The sequence below is a fragment of the Lithobates pipiens genome, unplaced genomic scaffold (assembly GCF_037356315.1).
Source record: "Lithobates pipiens isolate NorthernLeopardFrog02 unplaced genomic scaffold, aLitPip1_a1.2 Scaffold_8, whole genome shotgun sequence".
In the NCBI taxonomy this organism is placed as follows: Eukaryota; Metazoa; Chordata; class Amphibia; order Anura; family Ranidae; genus Lithobates; species Lithobates pipiens.
Window position 1 is genome coordinate 552,409,854 of NW_027507903.1, and position 17,048 is coordinate 552,426,901.

At 46.1% G+C, this 17,048-nt stretch overlaps 1 protein-coding gene across 3 annotated transcripts in view; it reads right to left on the minus strand.

Moving 5' to 3' along the window:
- KAT6A (lysine acetyltransferase 6A) overlaps positions 1–14,773 on the minus strand; it is a 93,983-nt gene extending 79,210 nt beyond the window's left edge. For all 3 annotated transcript variants that reach the window (XM_077469920.1, XM_077469919.1, XM_077469918.1), the window contains exons 1-2: positions 14,649–14,773; positions 7,875–8,694 (exon numbers count right to left, since the gene is read on the minus strand). In XM_077469920.1, the coding sequence (XP_077326046.1) occupies positions 7,875–8,468 (594 nt within the window). In that variant the 5' untranslated portion in view covers positions 8,469–8,694; positions 14,649–14,773. The remainder of the gene's footprint in view (positions 1–7,874; positions 8,695–14,648) is intronic.
- Positions 14,774–17,048: the final 2,275 nt, after the last annotated feature.

Here is a 17,048-nt window from a genome sequence, read left to right on the forward strand (position 1 = left end):
ACTATGTCCGCCGGTCATTGGTCGTTCCCTGCAGTGACAGAATGGGGATTTGCCTGTATTAACAGGCAGATCTGTTCCGACAGGGGAGATCACCCAGATTCTGTCTTTCTGCTATGCAGGAAGATGGATCTGTGCGTTTCTCCAGTCACACAGTCCCCCATACAGTTAGTAAAACACGCAGAGGAAACACATTTAACCCCTTGACGGCCCCTGTTAACCCCTTCCTGTCAGTGTCATAAGTACAATAAAAATGCATATTTTTAGCACTGATAACTGTAATAATGTCACTGGTTCCCAAAAAGTGTCAAAAGTGTCAGTTAGGTGCCCGATCTGTCCGCCGCAATGTCGCAGTCCTGCTAAAAATCCCTGATCACCCCATTACTAGTCATCACTAACGCGATTTTTGATGCATTTTGCAGAAATGCAGGGAATTTTTTTTTTAACATGAGTTCCTATGGAACATGTTCACATCGATGCATTTTTGTGCCTCTGCGTTTTTGGAAAGGGTCGGGGACTTTTTTTAAGTGCAAAATGCAGCGTTTTGCATGTAATAAAAGTCAATGGACCTGCATCAAAAACACAAGTACTGCGTTTTTTGATTTTTTTTTGTTCACTGTGGATAGCTGTTTGCTAAGCAACCACAGTGTAAAAAAATAATAATACACAAAACGCAGCAAAAACGCGTGTCCAAAAACGCGACAAGCACCGCAAAAAGCACGGCAGAAACACTCAAAAGCAACATGCATAGATGTGAATCGAGCCTTAGACTTACCAGTAAATCTTTTCTGAGTCTTGCAGGACAGCCCATGAGACCTAGGGCTCCTCCTACCAGGTCAGTTAACACCGTTAACCCCCACCAGGCCCCATGTCAGTAATCTCGAGAACCGTAGGACATCCCTGTAAAACATGAATAAACATAACTTCAAGACAAAACTGGGTGGGAATCTAGCTGTCCTGGAAGACTCTCATAAAAGGAGTTACCGGTAAGTCTAACTCAGCTTTTCTCTAAGCATCTTCCAGGACAGCCCATGAGACGAGCCAGAAGTTACCGGTCTAGGGAGGGACAACTGCCTGAAGGACCTTACGACCAAACGCCTGCTCCTGAGCAGAAAGGAGATCCAGGCGATAATGTTTAATGAAGATCGAAAAACTGGACCATGTGGCAGCCCTGCAAAAAAAAAAAAATCCGGTGAGGCTCCAGCCCTCTCAGCCCAAGACGCAGACAAGGCTCTTATTGAGTGCACAGTGATAAAAAGGAGGAGGAACCTAATTTTCTATGTTTTCTTGCTTTATCCATCTAGCCAAGGTGGCTTTAGATGCACTCTTTCCCTTGTGTGCTCCTGAAAAGAGGACAAACAAGGAGTCTGTTTTTCTAAGGGCCGGTTCACACAGCGAGGCGAGGCGAGGCGACACGGCTCGCCTCGCCTCGCTCCCGCAAGTCGCCCCCATTCAGTACTATGGAACCGTTCTGAGAGGAGCGACTCGAGTCGCTCCGACTCAGAAAAAAGGTTCCTGTACTACTTCGGGGCGACTTCGGGGGCGACTTGCATTGACTTCTATACAGAAGTCCTCTGCAAGTCGCCGCTGAGCTCCCCGCAGGTCGCGGCGAGGTAAGTCGGAGACGCCTCGCCGCGCCTCGCTGTGTGAAACGGCCCTAAAGGTCTTGGTGACCTCAAGGTAGACGAGAAGAAAAAAAATAAATAAAAATGGTCTTTCTTGATCGCCCTTTGGCGACCTATAAAAGGTTGGCAGTATAAATTCCTGAAATCTGTGGAATGTACTGGCCACTTTAGGCAGAAATCCTGGATCAGTATTCAAAACAACCAGATCCTCAAAAATTGTGAGGAAAGGCTCCCTCACTAATAGGACCTGTAAGAGCCCGGTTCACATAGCGGGCGATGCGAGGCGACACGACTCGCCTCGCTCGTCGCCCCCGTTCTGTACAATGAACCGTTCTGAGAGGAGCGACTCGAGTCGCTCCGACTCAGAAAAAAGATTCCTGTACTACTTTTGGGCGACCTCGGGGCGACTTGCATTGACTTCTATACCAGAAGTCATTTGCAAGTCGCCGCTGAGGCCGCGGCGAGGCAAGTCGGAGTCGCCTCGCCTGCAGTGTGAACCGGCCCCAACTCACCTTACCCTACAAGCTGAGGCAATTGCCACAAGGAAAAATGTTTTTAAAGGTAAGTAACTTAACTGAAATATCCTCTAGAGGCTGAAAAGGGAATTCTACCAGAATTTGAAGCACCAGGGACAGGTCCTTAGGTTGGACAACTTCTAACCACTACTGGCCTGGACCTAGAAATTGATTTGTAGAATCTAGCTAAAGTGGGATTTTCCAACAGAGAAATGGGAGAAAAACACTAATAGCTGCCACCTGTACCTTTAAAAAGGTACTAACAAAAAGATCTTTGTCGACACCCTGTTGAAAAAAAAAAAATAATAAAAATCAAAAGAATTGAAAGATCATCATTAGTTAATCTTAGATTTTTAAATAACCACAAGTTCAATTTCTTCCAAACCTTGGAATATATGGCTCTAGTGACTGGTTTTCTGCAATTTACAAGGGTATTGACTACTTTGCAGGATGCTTAGTATCTTTTCTTCAGATACCAGGACGTCAAGCTTAAAGAGGGAGTAAACACGCAGATGTTTTTTTTGTTTTTTTCTACCTGCAAAGGAAAAGGCATAATGAGCTAATATGCACCACATACTAGCTCATTATGAAATACTTACCTTAGAACGAGGCCCCGACATTTGGTCCAATTCACGCCGAGGGAGCCGACATGCTCCCTCTGCATTTCTTCCAGGTATCACGGCTCCGGCGCTATGAGTGGCCGGAGCCGCGATATCGTCACTGGGTCCGGCCACTGCCGGGCTTTCAGCCGAGAATCCCCTTGTGCGCATGCGCCGCTGCAGTCAGCGGCGCATACCGAGGGGAATATCTCCTAAACCGTACAGGTTTAGGAGATTTTTTTTTTACCTACAGGTAAGCCTTATTATAGGCTTTCCTGTAGGTAAAAGTAAAAAAAAATAGTATACAACCACTTTAAGGAAATCACCTATGGGTTCGACACTGGACCCTGCAATAAGTCTTCTCTCTTCGGAAGACTCAGTGGAGGCTCTGAGACCAGAGTCTAACTGGGAAACCATAACTTCTTGGTCCAGAAAGGGGCTATTAGGATAAGATCTGTTTTCTTTAAAAAAATTAAAATAAAACTTCCGGAGGACTTCCAGAATTAGCCTGATCGACGGGAAGGCGTAACAGAGGCCGAATGGCCATGGATTCGCCAGAGCATTCATCCCCAATGATCGATACACTGGGTTCAGAGAAAGAACCTATCTTTCTTGCGATTTTTCTGATCTGCGAACAGGTCCCTTTCGGGACATCCTCATCTGTCGGTGAGACCCGCAAAGATTTTCGGGATGAAGGGACCAATTGTCTCAACATACCCGGTAGCGGCTGAGATAAATCTGCCCGACAATGTGTCATCCCCTTCAGGTGCACTGCTGTAATTGAGGCTAGATTCCCTTCTGTCCATGATAAAATCTCCTGGGCGACAGATTGTTTGTTGAGGTACGCAACTGTAGCGATATTGTGGGACAGAATTTGGAGATTGTGACCCCTGATTTCTGTCTGAAATGCCTGCAAGGCCCTCTGATTCGATGAAGCTCTTCCTTCCCTTGAGGACCATTCTCCCTGTGTCATTGTGTTGCTAAGGTCCCCCCCCCCCCCCCCCCCACCATCTCCAGGAACTCGCATCCGTTGTTATCCTCTGGGATATAGGAATGGACCATGGTAGACCTCGTTATGGTGGTGAAGGACACACCTGCACCTAAGCTTTTTACTCTGGAGGGTAACAAGACCCTTTAGTCCAGGGAACTTGCATCTCTGTCCCAGTTCCTTAGAAGAAACAGCTGTATTGGGTATTGATGAAATCTTGCCCATGGCACTGGCGGGAAAGCAAGAGGTCAGACCCACTGCTCTTGAAACCTCTCTCAGGTAGACCGACTGATTGGTCTGTAAGTCTGACATTTTTTGCATCATTTTTGAGACCTTCTCCTGTGGGAGAAAAACTTTTTGGTCTACTGGGCAAAATTCGTACCCCAGATGTCACTTTCTGGGCCAGAAATAAGGAAGACTTCTCTGTTTATTAACCGGCCTAGAGATTGAAGGAAGCCCTGTACAGTCTGGAGATCCGCTAATTTGGTACGACTCCGCCACCACTAGGAGGTCTTACCATCCTGGTAAGGGATAATAGTTATCTCCTTTAACCTTAGCAGAGCCAGCGCCTCCCCCAACATCTTTGTAAAAATGCATGGGGCTGAGTACAGACCGAAAGGGGAGGTCTTGAAATTGAAAGTGCCAAATATCTGTTCCCATCTTGACCACTAGTCTCAAGAATCTTTGGAAGGCTCAATGGTTAGGGATTTGCAGATAGGCATCCCTCAAATAAAAAGTGGCCATGAAGCAGGTTTTTGATTGAGAACACCATCTCCTTACGAAAGTACTTGATCAAACGGTTTACAGACTGGAGGTTCAGGATAAGCCAATATTTTCCTGATGGCTCTCTGATGACAAATATATGGGAACAAAATCCCTTGCCCTGATCTGACCAGGGAACCGAGATCAGGACCTTTTGATCTAACAAGTCTTTAAATTTGGAGACCCAGGGACCTCGCTTTTACCCCATCTTGGGGAGGGAAGGTGACCAATAATGGCTCTAGTGGCTGGCAAGAAAATTCCAGCCTGTACCCATTGGTCACTAAGTCCAGGATGAATGGACTTGAGGTGACTGCTGCCCACTGGAAGAAAAGCCCTCAATCTTCCTCCCACTGGGAGACAAGTCACTGTGGCTTGGTGGGTTGTTATGGAGGGTTAAACAAGATGCCCTCTCTACCTCTGCCCTTGTGACCTGTCCAATGTTTTTTGGGTCTATTGTCCCTTTCTCTAGGACCTTGCTGCCTACTTTGGCCACGAAAAAAAAAAACGTTCTGGCTGTCGGTTTTTTCTATCAGCCATGCATTCCAGCGCCTCTTGCAGACCTAGGCCAAAAAGATGATTAAGCCTATTAAGGAAAGACCACATAGGCGCAACTTTGAAGCAGCGTTGCATGTCCAGGTTTTAAGCCATAGGCTTCTTCTGGCCAAATTGACTAAGGCCGAGGTCCTAGCTATCATTCTTCCCGACTCTGTGGAAGACTCAGCCAAAAACCCCACAGCACGAAAAAGGAGGAGAGGGAGAGATTTCAGAATCTGCTCTCTAGGAGGTACCTGCCAACAAGTGTGTTTGTATTTGTGTCAATCATACTTCTAAATTTCTGGCTACACAAGTGGAGGCCACAGCTGGTTTAAGATTCCCAATGGTTGAGTCCCCGGCTCTGTGAAGGATGATATCTCTTTTATCCATTGGATCCCTAAGTGTGCCCATATCGACAAACGCTAGGTCTGAGTTTTTTTCAACTTTTGAAAGAGGGGTGTCTAACTTAGGATTTTTGTTCAATGGCTGTGGTGTGTCCTCTTCAAAATGGAAACCATCTTTTAAGGTTACCAGAAAAGAAAGGTTTTCTCTCTGAATTTTCACTCTCCAACTTGATAGTATCAAGAAGGGAACTATTCACGGGAAAAACTCTAGCCTTTTTCTTATGCAAACCTTTGTACATAAGGTCATGTTTAGACAATTGTACCTTTCCCTCTTCTATATCAAGTGTTGTATAGATAGCCTTTAATAAGTCACTTACATCTTCCAATGATAACTTGTACCTCGAGCCCCTTGCGGACTCTTTATCCCTGGGTCCTGTATCTGCCCCCGATTCTGCCACAGAAGACTGGGCAGATCCGGCTGCAGCCTCAAGAGTCTTCACTCTCCGCTAGGATCGGCTAAAATCCGAACTGGAGATGGACCCTCTGAAGGGACCTGAATCTTGTCAGAGTTTTAAACGAGCTAAATGTAGACATAAGCTCATCTCTAACAGAAGTCAGCATTTTCTGACAGGAGACAACCGGGTCATCCTGAACTAGGCTGTCTATACAGGTGTGGGAAACTCCTTTGCGCCATGAGGAGCTCAATTTGTTTCCACAAACCGCACAGACAGAGACTGAGACTTTATATATTATACTAAACTAACTAAAACCAAGATATGTATTGCCAGTGTGACCAGGCTGCCCGGCTGTCTAGCCAGGGCAGTTTACAAAGTGAAAGCCAACAACTCAACCCTTTTTGTCACAACTTTGTCATTACTTTTCTTCAATATCCCAACCAGTGGCACTGTAAGCCAGAACAGGGAATGGTACCAAGTGGACAAGCTTTAATGGAATTGGGTAACTCCAGGCATATATAAAAAACACAAATGAATACAGATCTGCAGTCATTATGAGAATAAACAAATGCAAGTACCTGAATTTAACCTCCCGCAGTGTCTGTACACAAGAGTTGTCATTAGGAGCAGAAGCACCAAAGTGGCCAGTGTGTGTTGCAGTGCCCAGGTGTCAATGTGGAATATTCAGTCAGCTGGTTTTTCCTTCCTTTGTCCAGTCACACAGTGTGGGCAGGACAAGACCTGTTACATACCTGCAGCAGACAAAAAGCAGGTCTCCTGCTCTGCCAGACAGGGGAGTGCTGTGTGGCAGAGATGTGCAACTCTTGGGACTGGATGAACAGAAATACAATCTATTGGCAGGTACACAGGTATTTTTCACGTATTTTCTTGCTTAGCTTTAACCAATGCGTCAGAATGGAAACTAGTACAAAAAGTGAGCCTAGTACAATGGTAAGGCCTGCTATAATGAATGATGAGTAAAGCAAGTAACAATGACGAAGAGTAAGGTCATGGCTAAAAACGCATTTCGGCTCAGATCAAAGTGGCTGTAATGGCACAAGGTTTTTTACCTTCATGCATTTTATGCATGAAGGTAAAAAATCTTCTGTGAGCAGCAGCCCCTCTCGATCCATCCATGTCAATGGGAGCCTTACCTCTCTGGGGACTTGCACTCCTGATTGGCCATCACAGGCATAAGTCGAAGGGGGCGGGGCTAAGTCGTGGCTCCATGTGTGAGGAGACACACAGAGCCCCGGGGTCGGGAACGAGCCTGCTTGGGTGGCCACAGAGCAAGCTGCTTGCTGTGGGAGCATTTAGAAGGAAGGCGCAAGGAGCACCAGCATGGGACCTAAGAGGATTTGGCCTGCTCTGTGCAAAAAAAAAAAAAAAAACACTGCACAGAGCAGGTAAGAACATGTTTGTTATTTTTAGACAAAAAACAAGGCTTTAATATCACTTTAAGGCTATTCGCTAAAACGCGTTTCTTTTAATATCACCATGTAGCCAATAAAGACTTCAACAAGAATATCAGAGTTGCTGGCTCTCTTTACCATTTTATATGGACTACAAGTGGGTGGAGGACAGAGCACCAGTTATCGGATTCCATGTCTGGGCATACTGTATCTGTTCCCTGCACCTATTTTTTCTTACAAAGCTAAAATGGTTAGGAGCTAGCGTGATGTTTTGTTGTCCTGGCTGTCTGTCTCCTATGATGCTTCCATGCACAGCAGAGATTGACAGCTGCTCACCATGAGAAAAGGCAAAGCAAACAGAGCGATATACAAACCAACTAGGTAGGTTGTAAAACCACAGTAAAAGTTATATTTTCTATATACACACACGTACAATCTTTTGTGAAAATGTAACTGCAACTTGGAACAAAGAACCAAAACATATAAATATGCTTTACAAGCCATTATGGACTTCCCCCTACCAGTATAAAAGCCTTTACACGGTCAATGAACCAAATGGCTTCAAGGACTCCTGTTTTATGCATTATTCCCACAATAAGTCTATTTTTCTACCAATAAGGTCATACACAGGCAGAATACTCACCTTGTCTTTCTCATGAGGCAGTAGACAAACTGGAGGGAGGGAAGCTAATGATTCCAATCCCTGCTTGCCCTCTGTTGCCTTGGCATTCAGCTTATAGAGGGACCCCTCCTTCATGATTCTTCCATGACCCAGTGCCCGCTTAACTGCAAGCCTTAGCTGCTGGTGGAAAGCAGAAGCTGCACCTGTATTGCCACCGAAGGATGACCCCACATCCCGCTGACTCCACAGAAAGCGTTCAATGCTCTTCAGAGTAGAACCCCCTGGCTCAGCGAGCCACTCTAATGCTCGCCTCAAGAGCCTATGCCAGTCCAAACCTTCTGGCCGACCCGGGCCTCTGCCAGTCTTAGGTAGTGCCAAGCGACCAGGGTTATCAGGGTCTTTGTAGGAGTTTTGCCCCTTGTTGGAAACCTTAAGGACCGTTCCATCCTTAACACTGAGTTCCAACTGTTCCAAGACAGTGTGGCGATCAAGGCCGTGCGACGTTGACACAGCATTGCAAACACGCTCCTCGGACGGGCGCTGTTTCTGCTTCTTCACCTTCCTGATGGCCTCCAGGATCCATTGCGTATATAAAGGATTTGCCAGCTTCACCATGATGACTGTATATCCATAGAGGTTTAGCCCTGGTCCTGGAGGGAGGAAAGGAGGCTGGCACTGCCCGGAGGCTGGCTCACCATAGCACACACCAAGCTCTCTTCACGCAACCTAGCCAAAGTCCAGGAGTCTTGTTATAGAGGCGAAGGTCCACACAAATGCAAGAGACGACTACAATTTCTCCAAAATACTGAAACAAGTAACCAGAAGTAACAGAGCTTCAAATCTGTGAAAAACAAACAAAAAAAAAAAAAGTTACAATGTTACATAAAATATTAACAAGAACAACCAGGAAATACTGAAATATTATACAACAAAGTGGCTTTTTTATTGCGAACAGATAAGCAGACTACTTCACTTAAGGTACACCTGTACTGAGAGAACTATAGAGGCTGCCACTGCTAAATTCTGGTTTGGCCGTCACTGGTTTCTACACTTTCTGAGCCAGATTTGGCACAGGCTGCCAACAGCTGCGGTGAAAATTGTCACCTGAACCATAGCTACATCCAATCAGATGCAGTCCCTGTTCAGCCCCCGCCATCGGTCTCCAGGATACAATAATAGCCCAGCATGGTAGATTCCGGCAAGCTGAACAAAAAATAAAATAAATAATAAAGTAAGCTTTACTGTTTTCCAAGCTTCGCTTACTGGTGTCAAGGAAATAAACATCCAATCTGAAGTGCTTCCCAGGTCCTAGACTGGATTGTCATGCTTCCCGAGTTCTATATGATACGGTCTGCGTCCAGATAAAATAAGCGCCACATTACCAAATGCGAATTAGGTGGCACCTACAAACAGAATGCCACCTTTCAGCAGATGACACGTACCTGCTCCCGTACGGTATTATTGTACAGATTATTTTGTAGCCTCGGTAAATAAAAAAGAAACTTGGCAAGTATAAAAGTCCAGTACTGGGAGCTTACATAAAAACAGGGATCCACCTACTCCACACACACAAGCCATAAAGATCAGCACAAAGTTATGGCTTACACCAAGATACAAAACCACACACAGCTTCAAACAAAAAAAAATAAAAAATTAAAGTTATATTATTGTAGTAAGGAACCCACCAAATCAGGAACACCAAAACAAAATCTTCAATCCATAGAGGTAATGGAGCTTATAAGAACTAGTGAAGTGAGGTATCAAGACTGGCCAAACATGTTACAACCTTCTTAGACTATCTCCTTTATATTTACTGAGACTATGCAGTTAAAGCCCTACCCAAATAAAAAAAATAAAAAAAAGATTTTAATTCTTTTTTTAAGTTCTGGTACAAACAGGTATCATATCGTGCAGAACTGAGGTGGTTAGATGCCCTGTACAGCATTAAAGTAGAAATAAAGGCAAAACTATTTTTAGTTTTGGATAGAGTGGAGAGGGATTAGAACATCTGTCAATTGTTATTGCCGTCTGCATCCCCATTAGAGAGATTCACCCCATTTGTCCTGTTTACCATTGAAAGTGAAAGAAAATTCAAAATTTTGGGTTGTCTCCAAAAAAGTAATGCCGCATACACACGAACGGACTGCAAAGTTCCGTTGGAACGAATCAGTTGGACAATTCGATCGTGTGTGGGCTTCATTGGACCTTTTCTGTCTAAAAATCTGACGGACTTTAGAAATAGAACACGTTTCAAATCTTTCCACCGGAACCAGTTCCTATAGAGAAAACCGCTCGTCTGTATGCAGGTCCGAAAGACCAACAATGATGCAATGGCAGCTATTGGCTACTGGCTATTGAACTTTTTTCTAGTCCCGTTGTACGTCATCGCATTAAACAATCAGACTTTGGTGTGATCATGTGTAGGCAAGTCCGTTTCAGCGGAAAGTCCGTCAGCGTTCATTCTGACAGAAAGTCCGGTCGTGTGTATGCGGCATAAAAGAGGGAAACCGTCCAATGGGGACACCAATTCTAATGACCTGGGGGTCCCCCCCAAGAGGTTTCCCTTAGCTTGTAGTGATTTCCTTTCACTTCCCACTTTGGCTATGGATGGCAAGTGAAGGAAAATCTCCCCAATTGGACACCGCTGGCAAAAAAAACAACAAGGGTTATAACCCTCCCTTACTCTATCCAAGATGAAAAAAAAAAGTTTTGCTCCTAGTTCTACTTTAATACTTACTCCTGGTTACTATACTATCATTAGAGTCCCATCATATAAATCAGAGCCCTGACAAAAGGGGGTTCTCGCCTGATCCACGAAACAGGTTGGCTATTTTGTCATTTGTTTTGCCATGAACCAATTTTAACAGTAAAAGATTTTGGACTTGATTATTTGTTCTGGTGCTCTCCACTAGATGCTTTACTTGTGTATTCCCAACTCTGGGTAATGCCCATACCCAAAAGGGTACCCAGATATGTCGAGAGCTTCCCCTACAAGAGCTATTGTGCCCAGTGATAACTGACGTCATCTGCTGAAAATCTGTACCCAGCAACTTGTTTTCACCTGCTGTAAGGTAGAGATGTTTAATAGCAGAATAAGCTGTGCATGTATCTTCTGTCAGAGATGTTTCTCCTTGCCTGTCAGTTTTTGATTTTTCTCCAGGGTGTACATTGAGCCACGGATGCGCAGCTTAGCATACAGTCTCGGCATGTTTCTGTGCCAGCACAAAGCAATTGGCATGCACAGAAGTTATGTCATCCAGACCTGGCCAATCAACAGGTTGAAGACTGGAAGAAGATCAGAAGATGGATCGGCTGGTGACAGAGGAAATTGCCGACACTGCAGAACTGAGAGGATATGGGCAGCTCAACAAAATATGGCAAGAACCTCCCGGGGGTCATACATCTTCCTCTAACTGTGGCTGCTTACTTCTGCATTGGTGTTTGTTGTCCATTTGAGGTCGGGTACCCTCTAATGATACAATGACTTGTTCACACCAGAACACGTGAGGGCTAGCATCCTTTCTGAAGGGACTGTGTGATTGCTTGTTACAAAGCAAGCTACTGTTTACTTTTTTTTTTTTACTTTATTGAAGTGTCACGGAGATGACACTATGCGAGTCTATGCACCGCAACAAGCTGTGGCGAGGCGAATTGTGCTGCATTTTTATACAGCACACCTTAGAGCAGTGTTTTGGTGTGAACAAGTGACAAAGAACAATTGTTTTGTATGTGCCTTATGCACAAATTTACGCAGCTCAACAGATAGTGTGAACCAACCTCAGGTCTGACCATACAATGCACAATTTGATTGTTCAACCTCTTAAGCTGACCATACATTCTCCTCTAGGCTGGTTACACACTGTACAATCTCCTTTAGACTTACCAAATTCATATAATGGGAGGACAAACCTAGACAATGCTTTACTGAAGAGAAAAGAAAAAAAAACAAACACACACGAACTGGATTCATATCAAATCAAAGAGGTGCTCGCATCACATAGCTGCTGGTAGATCAAAAGTAAACGGTACAATATCTCTACCATTAGGCAGGTGGTGCAATGGCCATCCCGATTTTGATGCCAATTGGATTGTTTAGGTTTATCCTCATATTGCATAGTTTTGGTAAAGCTAGGGCAGGTTGCACAACTACACTGTATAGTTAAAATGCAACTGAGGTTGTACAATCAGCTTTAAGGGTAACATACACAATGCAATCCAATGTCTTTAGCTCTATCACCAACTATGTAGTGCAAGCACCTACCGGTTTTGTTACAAATGCTACTAATTGTTTAGGTTTGTCCTCATATTACATTGTTTTGGTAAGTCTAAAGCAGACACACACACACACACACACACAATACAACCTCATTATACAATCTACTTTAGATTTACCAAAACTATGTCATAGAATGACATACCTAGACAACCAATGCAATGTGTATCAGGCAGGCCGTGTACCGCATAGGTGATGGTAGATCTAAAGAAGACCGCCCAATGAATGGTCCAGAACCAAGCCTAAAATGTAAACAGTTTTACTGCAGAAGAGACTCACTATATCTCTTCTGCAGTAAGGCACACTTACTTGCCTGTTTTCAGTCATCGAATGTACACTGAGCTGTGCATGTGAAGCTCATTCCTGACACACTACCCGAAAAAGTGTACTAAACCTGCATTTAAGAAAACAGCAAGCAAGAACGCTCTTTACCACAGAAGAGACATGGGGGGGGGGGGGGGACTTAGTAAAACTGGTGTACACAGAATCTGGTGCAGCTCTGCATAGTACCCAATCAGCATCCAGGTTTTAGGTGCCAAAGCTTAAACAAGCTGAGGTTAGAAGCCGATTGGTTATAATGCGCTGCTGCACCAGTTTCAGTAACTATCCCCCATTGCATTACACACTTACCTGACTGCCACCAGTTTTCTACCGAATGTACACTGAGCCGTGCATGCGCAGCTCAGCATGCATTCCTGGCACACTGCAACTGTGTGAATGCTCCCCAAGACATTGTCCCCCGTCGACCAAAAATCAGCATCTGGGCAGAAGATGACAGCAGCTGGCGAGGAAAGTAACCACTGCATTGCTAGAGGGTGGTGAGAATAGTGTTCTGTTTTAGGCTGAGATCTCACTGCAGCACAGAGCGGCTCACAGCAGAGCAGCAGGGGTCCGGTGTGTCCCTGTTCCCCCATTTCAGGTCAGATCTCAGTCCAAATTTTTGGCTGAATTCGAACCTGAAAACGGACCAGAAGACGCCCAAGACTCCTGTGCAATTCACACCAGAGTCATAGTGAGCCGGTCACAATCTTCCGACATGCAAATTGGATGCGGAGAAACCCACATCTAATTGGCTATAGTGTGAATCCAGCCTTAAAGACTCCCTTGCACAGGAGAATGTCACCCCCCCCCCCCCTCCACCGGTCAACCAAAAGGCTGAGAACCCAGAAGAAGCCCAGGGATCAGAGAACAGCGGCCAGTCAGGAATGTAACCATGTCACTGCTAGAAGGGAAGGTGGAGGTGTTTTGTGAAATTTTATTTCCACTTTAATGGAGATTTTACAACCAGATTGTACACGTGTATGGTCACCTGACAATAGACTGTACAATCAGAATGTATATTGTATGGTCACCTGACAGGTGATTGTACAATCAAATTGTATAGTGTATGGTCAGCGCTACACATGCAAAACCTCAAATAAAACCAAATAACTGATACAAGTCTCAGTGTACCACCAGCAATTTTGATTGGATCTTGCTGGTTCTTTGATTCAGAAAGCCAGCAAAAAGACCCATCACTGCCTTCTACACACCGGGACAACGACATGGGTGACAGTAACTCATCCTGGTTGATCCCAGTATAGGAGCTGCACCAGCACGGTAATGAAGCGGTGCACCTGTCTGAGCATCCCCATGTACAGAGACTATGCCTAATCCCAGTAATGAAGCAGTGCACCTACCGTAGAGCCCCATGTGCAGAGGCTATGCCCGATTCTCAGTGCTGGTTGATCCCGGCGGAGGAGCTGTACCAGCACGGTAAGGAAGCAGTGCACCTGCCCATGAAGCCCCATGTACAGTGGATGTGCCTGATCCTCACTGCTGGTTTAACCTGTTGAAGGAGCTGTGCCAGCACAGTAAGAAATCTGTGCATCTGCCTGTGGAGCCCCATGTACAGTGGATGTGCCCGATCCTCAGTGCTGGTTGATCCCGGTGGAGGAGCTGTGCCAGCACTGTGATTAAGTGGCGCACCTGCCCATGAATCCCCATGTACAGTGGTGGCACTGTAGGGCCCCGGCCCGGCGGTGGGCGCCTGGCATAGGGCCCCGGCCCGGCGGTGGGCGCCTGGCATAGGGCCCCGGCCCGGCGGTGGGCGCCTGGCATAGGGCCCCGGCCCGGCGGTGGGCGCCTGGCATAGGCCCCTTGCATAAAGGGTCCCCCTATGCCAGTAGAGGAGTCTCAGTCCCCAGCACACAGCTCCATGTCCTGCCTGTACACAGGGAGGCTCAGGCCGGCTCCTTCTCATCAGAGATGCCGCTCAGTATCACCATAGGTCAGATAGATGTCACGTATGTCATGGGTGGCCGTCTGGAACTGCCCGCTCCCCAGGTGCTATATGCCGGGTGAGGTCAGTACGCGAGTCCCCGGCTCAGTCAGGCGGCGTAGGCCTCAGGCCGGGGCCTGGCGAGAGGTGGGAAGGCGGCTCGGGGTGGAGCCTGGCGGCGAGGGAGAAAGCCGCCGTGTCACCGGGAGAAGCAGCGGACAGCGAGAGACAGAGAAAGAGCGACAGAAGGCTCAGCACTTACCGGGAGTCCCAGGAGGCAGCAGCGGCGGAGCGCGGAGACACCCCGGGCTGATGCAGCGGCCATCTTGAAAACTGAAACCCAGGGAGGTAAGGCGAAAGCTGGGAAGAGCGCGGCGGGCGGAGGGAGAGCTACACGACACAGCGCGGGGGGAGGACAGGCAGTTGAACCGAAGAGCGCGGAGGGAGGAGCGCGCGGAAGACGGAACAGCGAAGGGGAACGCAGAGGGAGACGCGCGGAACAGCCGGAATAAGGGGCGGGGTTGTTGTGTAGTGTGTCACGTTCTGGGAGGGCCACCAGGTCGTGGAAACGGGGCGGGGGTGGAGTCGCGAGAAGATTAGGGCTGGATAGGAAACCAGTTGGAGTACGCCAGCCGAGGTCCTGTCCTGATTGGTGGGTGACGTCAATCCCGGGCGGGGCTGTGAGGTTGTTGTTGGAGGGATTCAGCGAGTCGGAGAGGGAGGGGCGGACGTGAGTGGAATAGCGCACGGTTGAGGCTGGCAAAGAGCGGTCGGGGTAAAGGCGCTTGGGGTAGCGGGCTGGGGCACGTGACTGAGAAAGGGCAGGGCGACCGCGCTCTCCATCTTAGTTTCGGGCAAAACAAAAGGCGTCCATCTTATTAACCCGTTCTGCGCCCGTTACCTTGAACTGTTACCCGACATAACCCCTCCCTTTCATGCATATGCAAGATGTTATTAATATTGGAATGTAAATGAGGTGTATTTGCATATCAGTATGCAGAAAGATCGGGGGATCGGGGTGTGCTGTACATAGAAAAGCTGTGCGTGAAATGGAGGCGATGGAGGGACGTACACACATCATTAAAATCTGATGATCACGGAGGACATCAATGACCTCCAACAATTTTACACACACACAAAACAGGCCAGTTTGACCCATAGCAAACATATTTACAAAGTGTTGCTGAAGAGAAATGAAAGCAAACATCTGATTGGTTGTTATGGGAGACAGCATCAACAACATTCCAAAACATATTGGATCTCAGATGTCCTCATAACTTGTGTTCATGAGGTTTAAAGCTGAACTAAACTAAAAAAAAAAAACCTTGTCTCCTCATTCCAGTGATGCTGCGATTAAATCGCTCACCGGCCGCTGTCATTTTCTCCCCAGGTACTTCCAGGTGCCAGACTTTGATTGGTCAGTCAGGAAATGACCTCATCCCACGCATGCGCACACGAGTCCATGTTACGGCACAGCTGGAGTGCGTCTATAACTCCTGACTGTCCCTGATTTGGAGCAATGTCCCTCTGTCCCCCTCATTTGTCCCTCATTTTGGTCTGATCTATATAGTTGTATATAAAATGCACTTTTTAGCTTTCAAAAAATGTTTCCCAGTGCTAAACCTTTCATCCAGTTTCTAAATTGCTGCATTTGTAAATATTAAAAGCCGATATAAAGGAATAGTAGTGGTAAAAAAAAAAGTCCTTACTGCTTAAGCCCTGGACAATTTGGCTGGCCAAAGACCAGAGCACTTTTTGCGATTCGGCACTGCGTCGCTTTAACTGACAATTGCATGGTCATGCGACAAGGCTCCCAAACAAAATTGGCGTCCTTTTTCCCCACAAATAGAGCTTTCTTTTGGTAGTATTTGATCACCTCGGCGGTTTTTATTTTTTGCGCTATAAACAAAAAAAGAGTGACAATTTTGAAAAAAAAAACACAATATTTTTTACTTTTTGCTATAATAAATATCCCCCCAAAATATTAAAAAAAAACATTTTTTCCTCAGTTTAGGCTGATACGTATTCTTCTACATATTTTTGGTAAAAACAAATCGCAATAAGCGTATATTGATCGGTTTGCGCAAAAGTTATAGCATCTACAAAATAGGGTATAGTTTTATGGCATTTTTATTAATATATTTTTCTTTTTACTAGTAATGGCGGCGATCAGCCATGTTTATCCTGACTGCGACATTATGACGGACACATCAGCCAATTTTGACACATTTTTTGGAACCATTGGCATTAATACAGCGATCAGTGCGATTAAAATTGCATTGATTACTGTAAAAATGTCACTGGTAGTGAAGGGGTTAAAACTAAGGAGCAGTGAAGGGGTTAATGTGTGTCCTATTGTGTGTTCTAACTGAAGGGGGATGGGACTGTGCAGGGAAACAAAGAGATTGCTGTTCATACTCTGTATCACAGGTCTTAAACTGGCGGCCCTCCAGCTGTTGCGGAACTACAAGTCCCATCATGCCTCTGCCTATAGGAATCATGCTTTTAACCATCAGCCTTGCATGGGAATTGTAGTTCTGCAACAGCTGGAGGGCCACCAGTTTGAGACCCCTGCAGTCTGTATGAACAGACGATCTGTCAGTTCACTCCTCAGAGAACCGGAAACTGTGTGTTTACACACACAGCTCCCGGTTCTCCATGT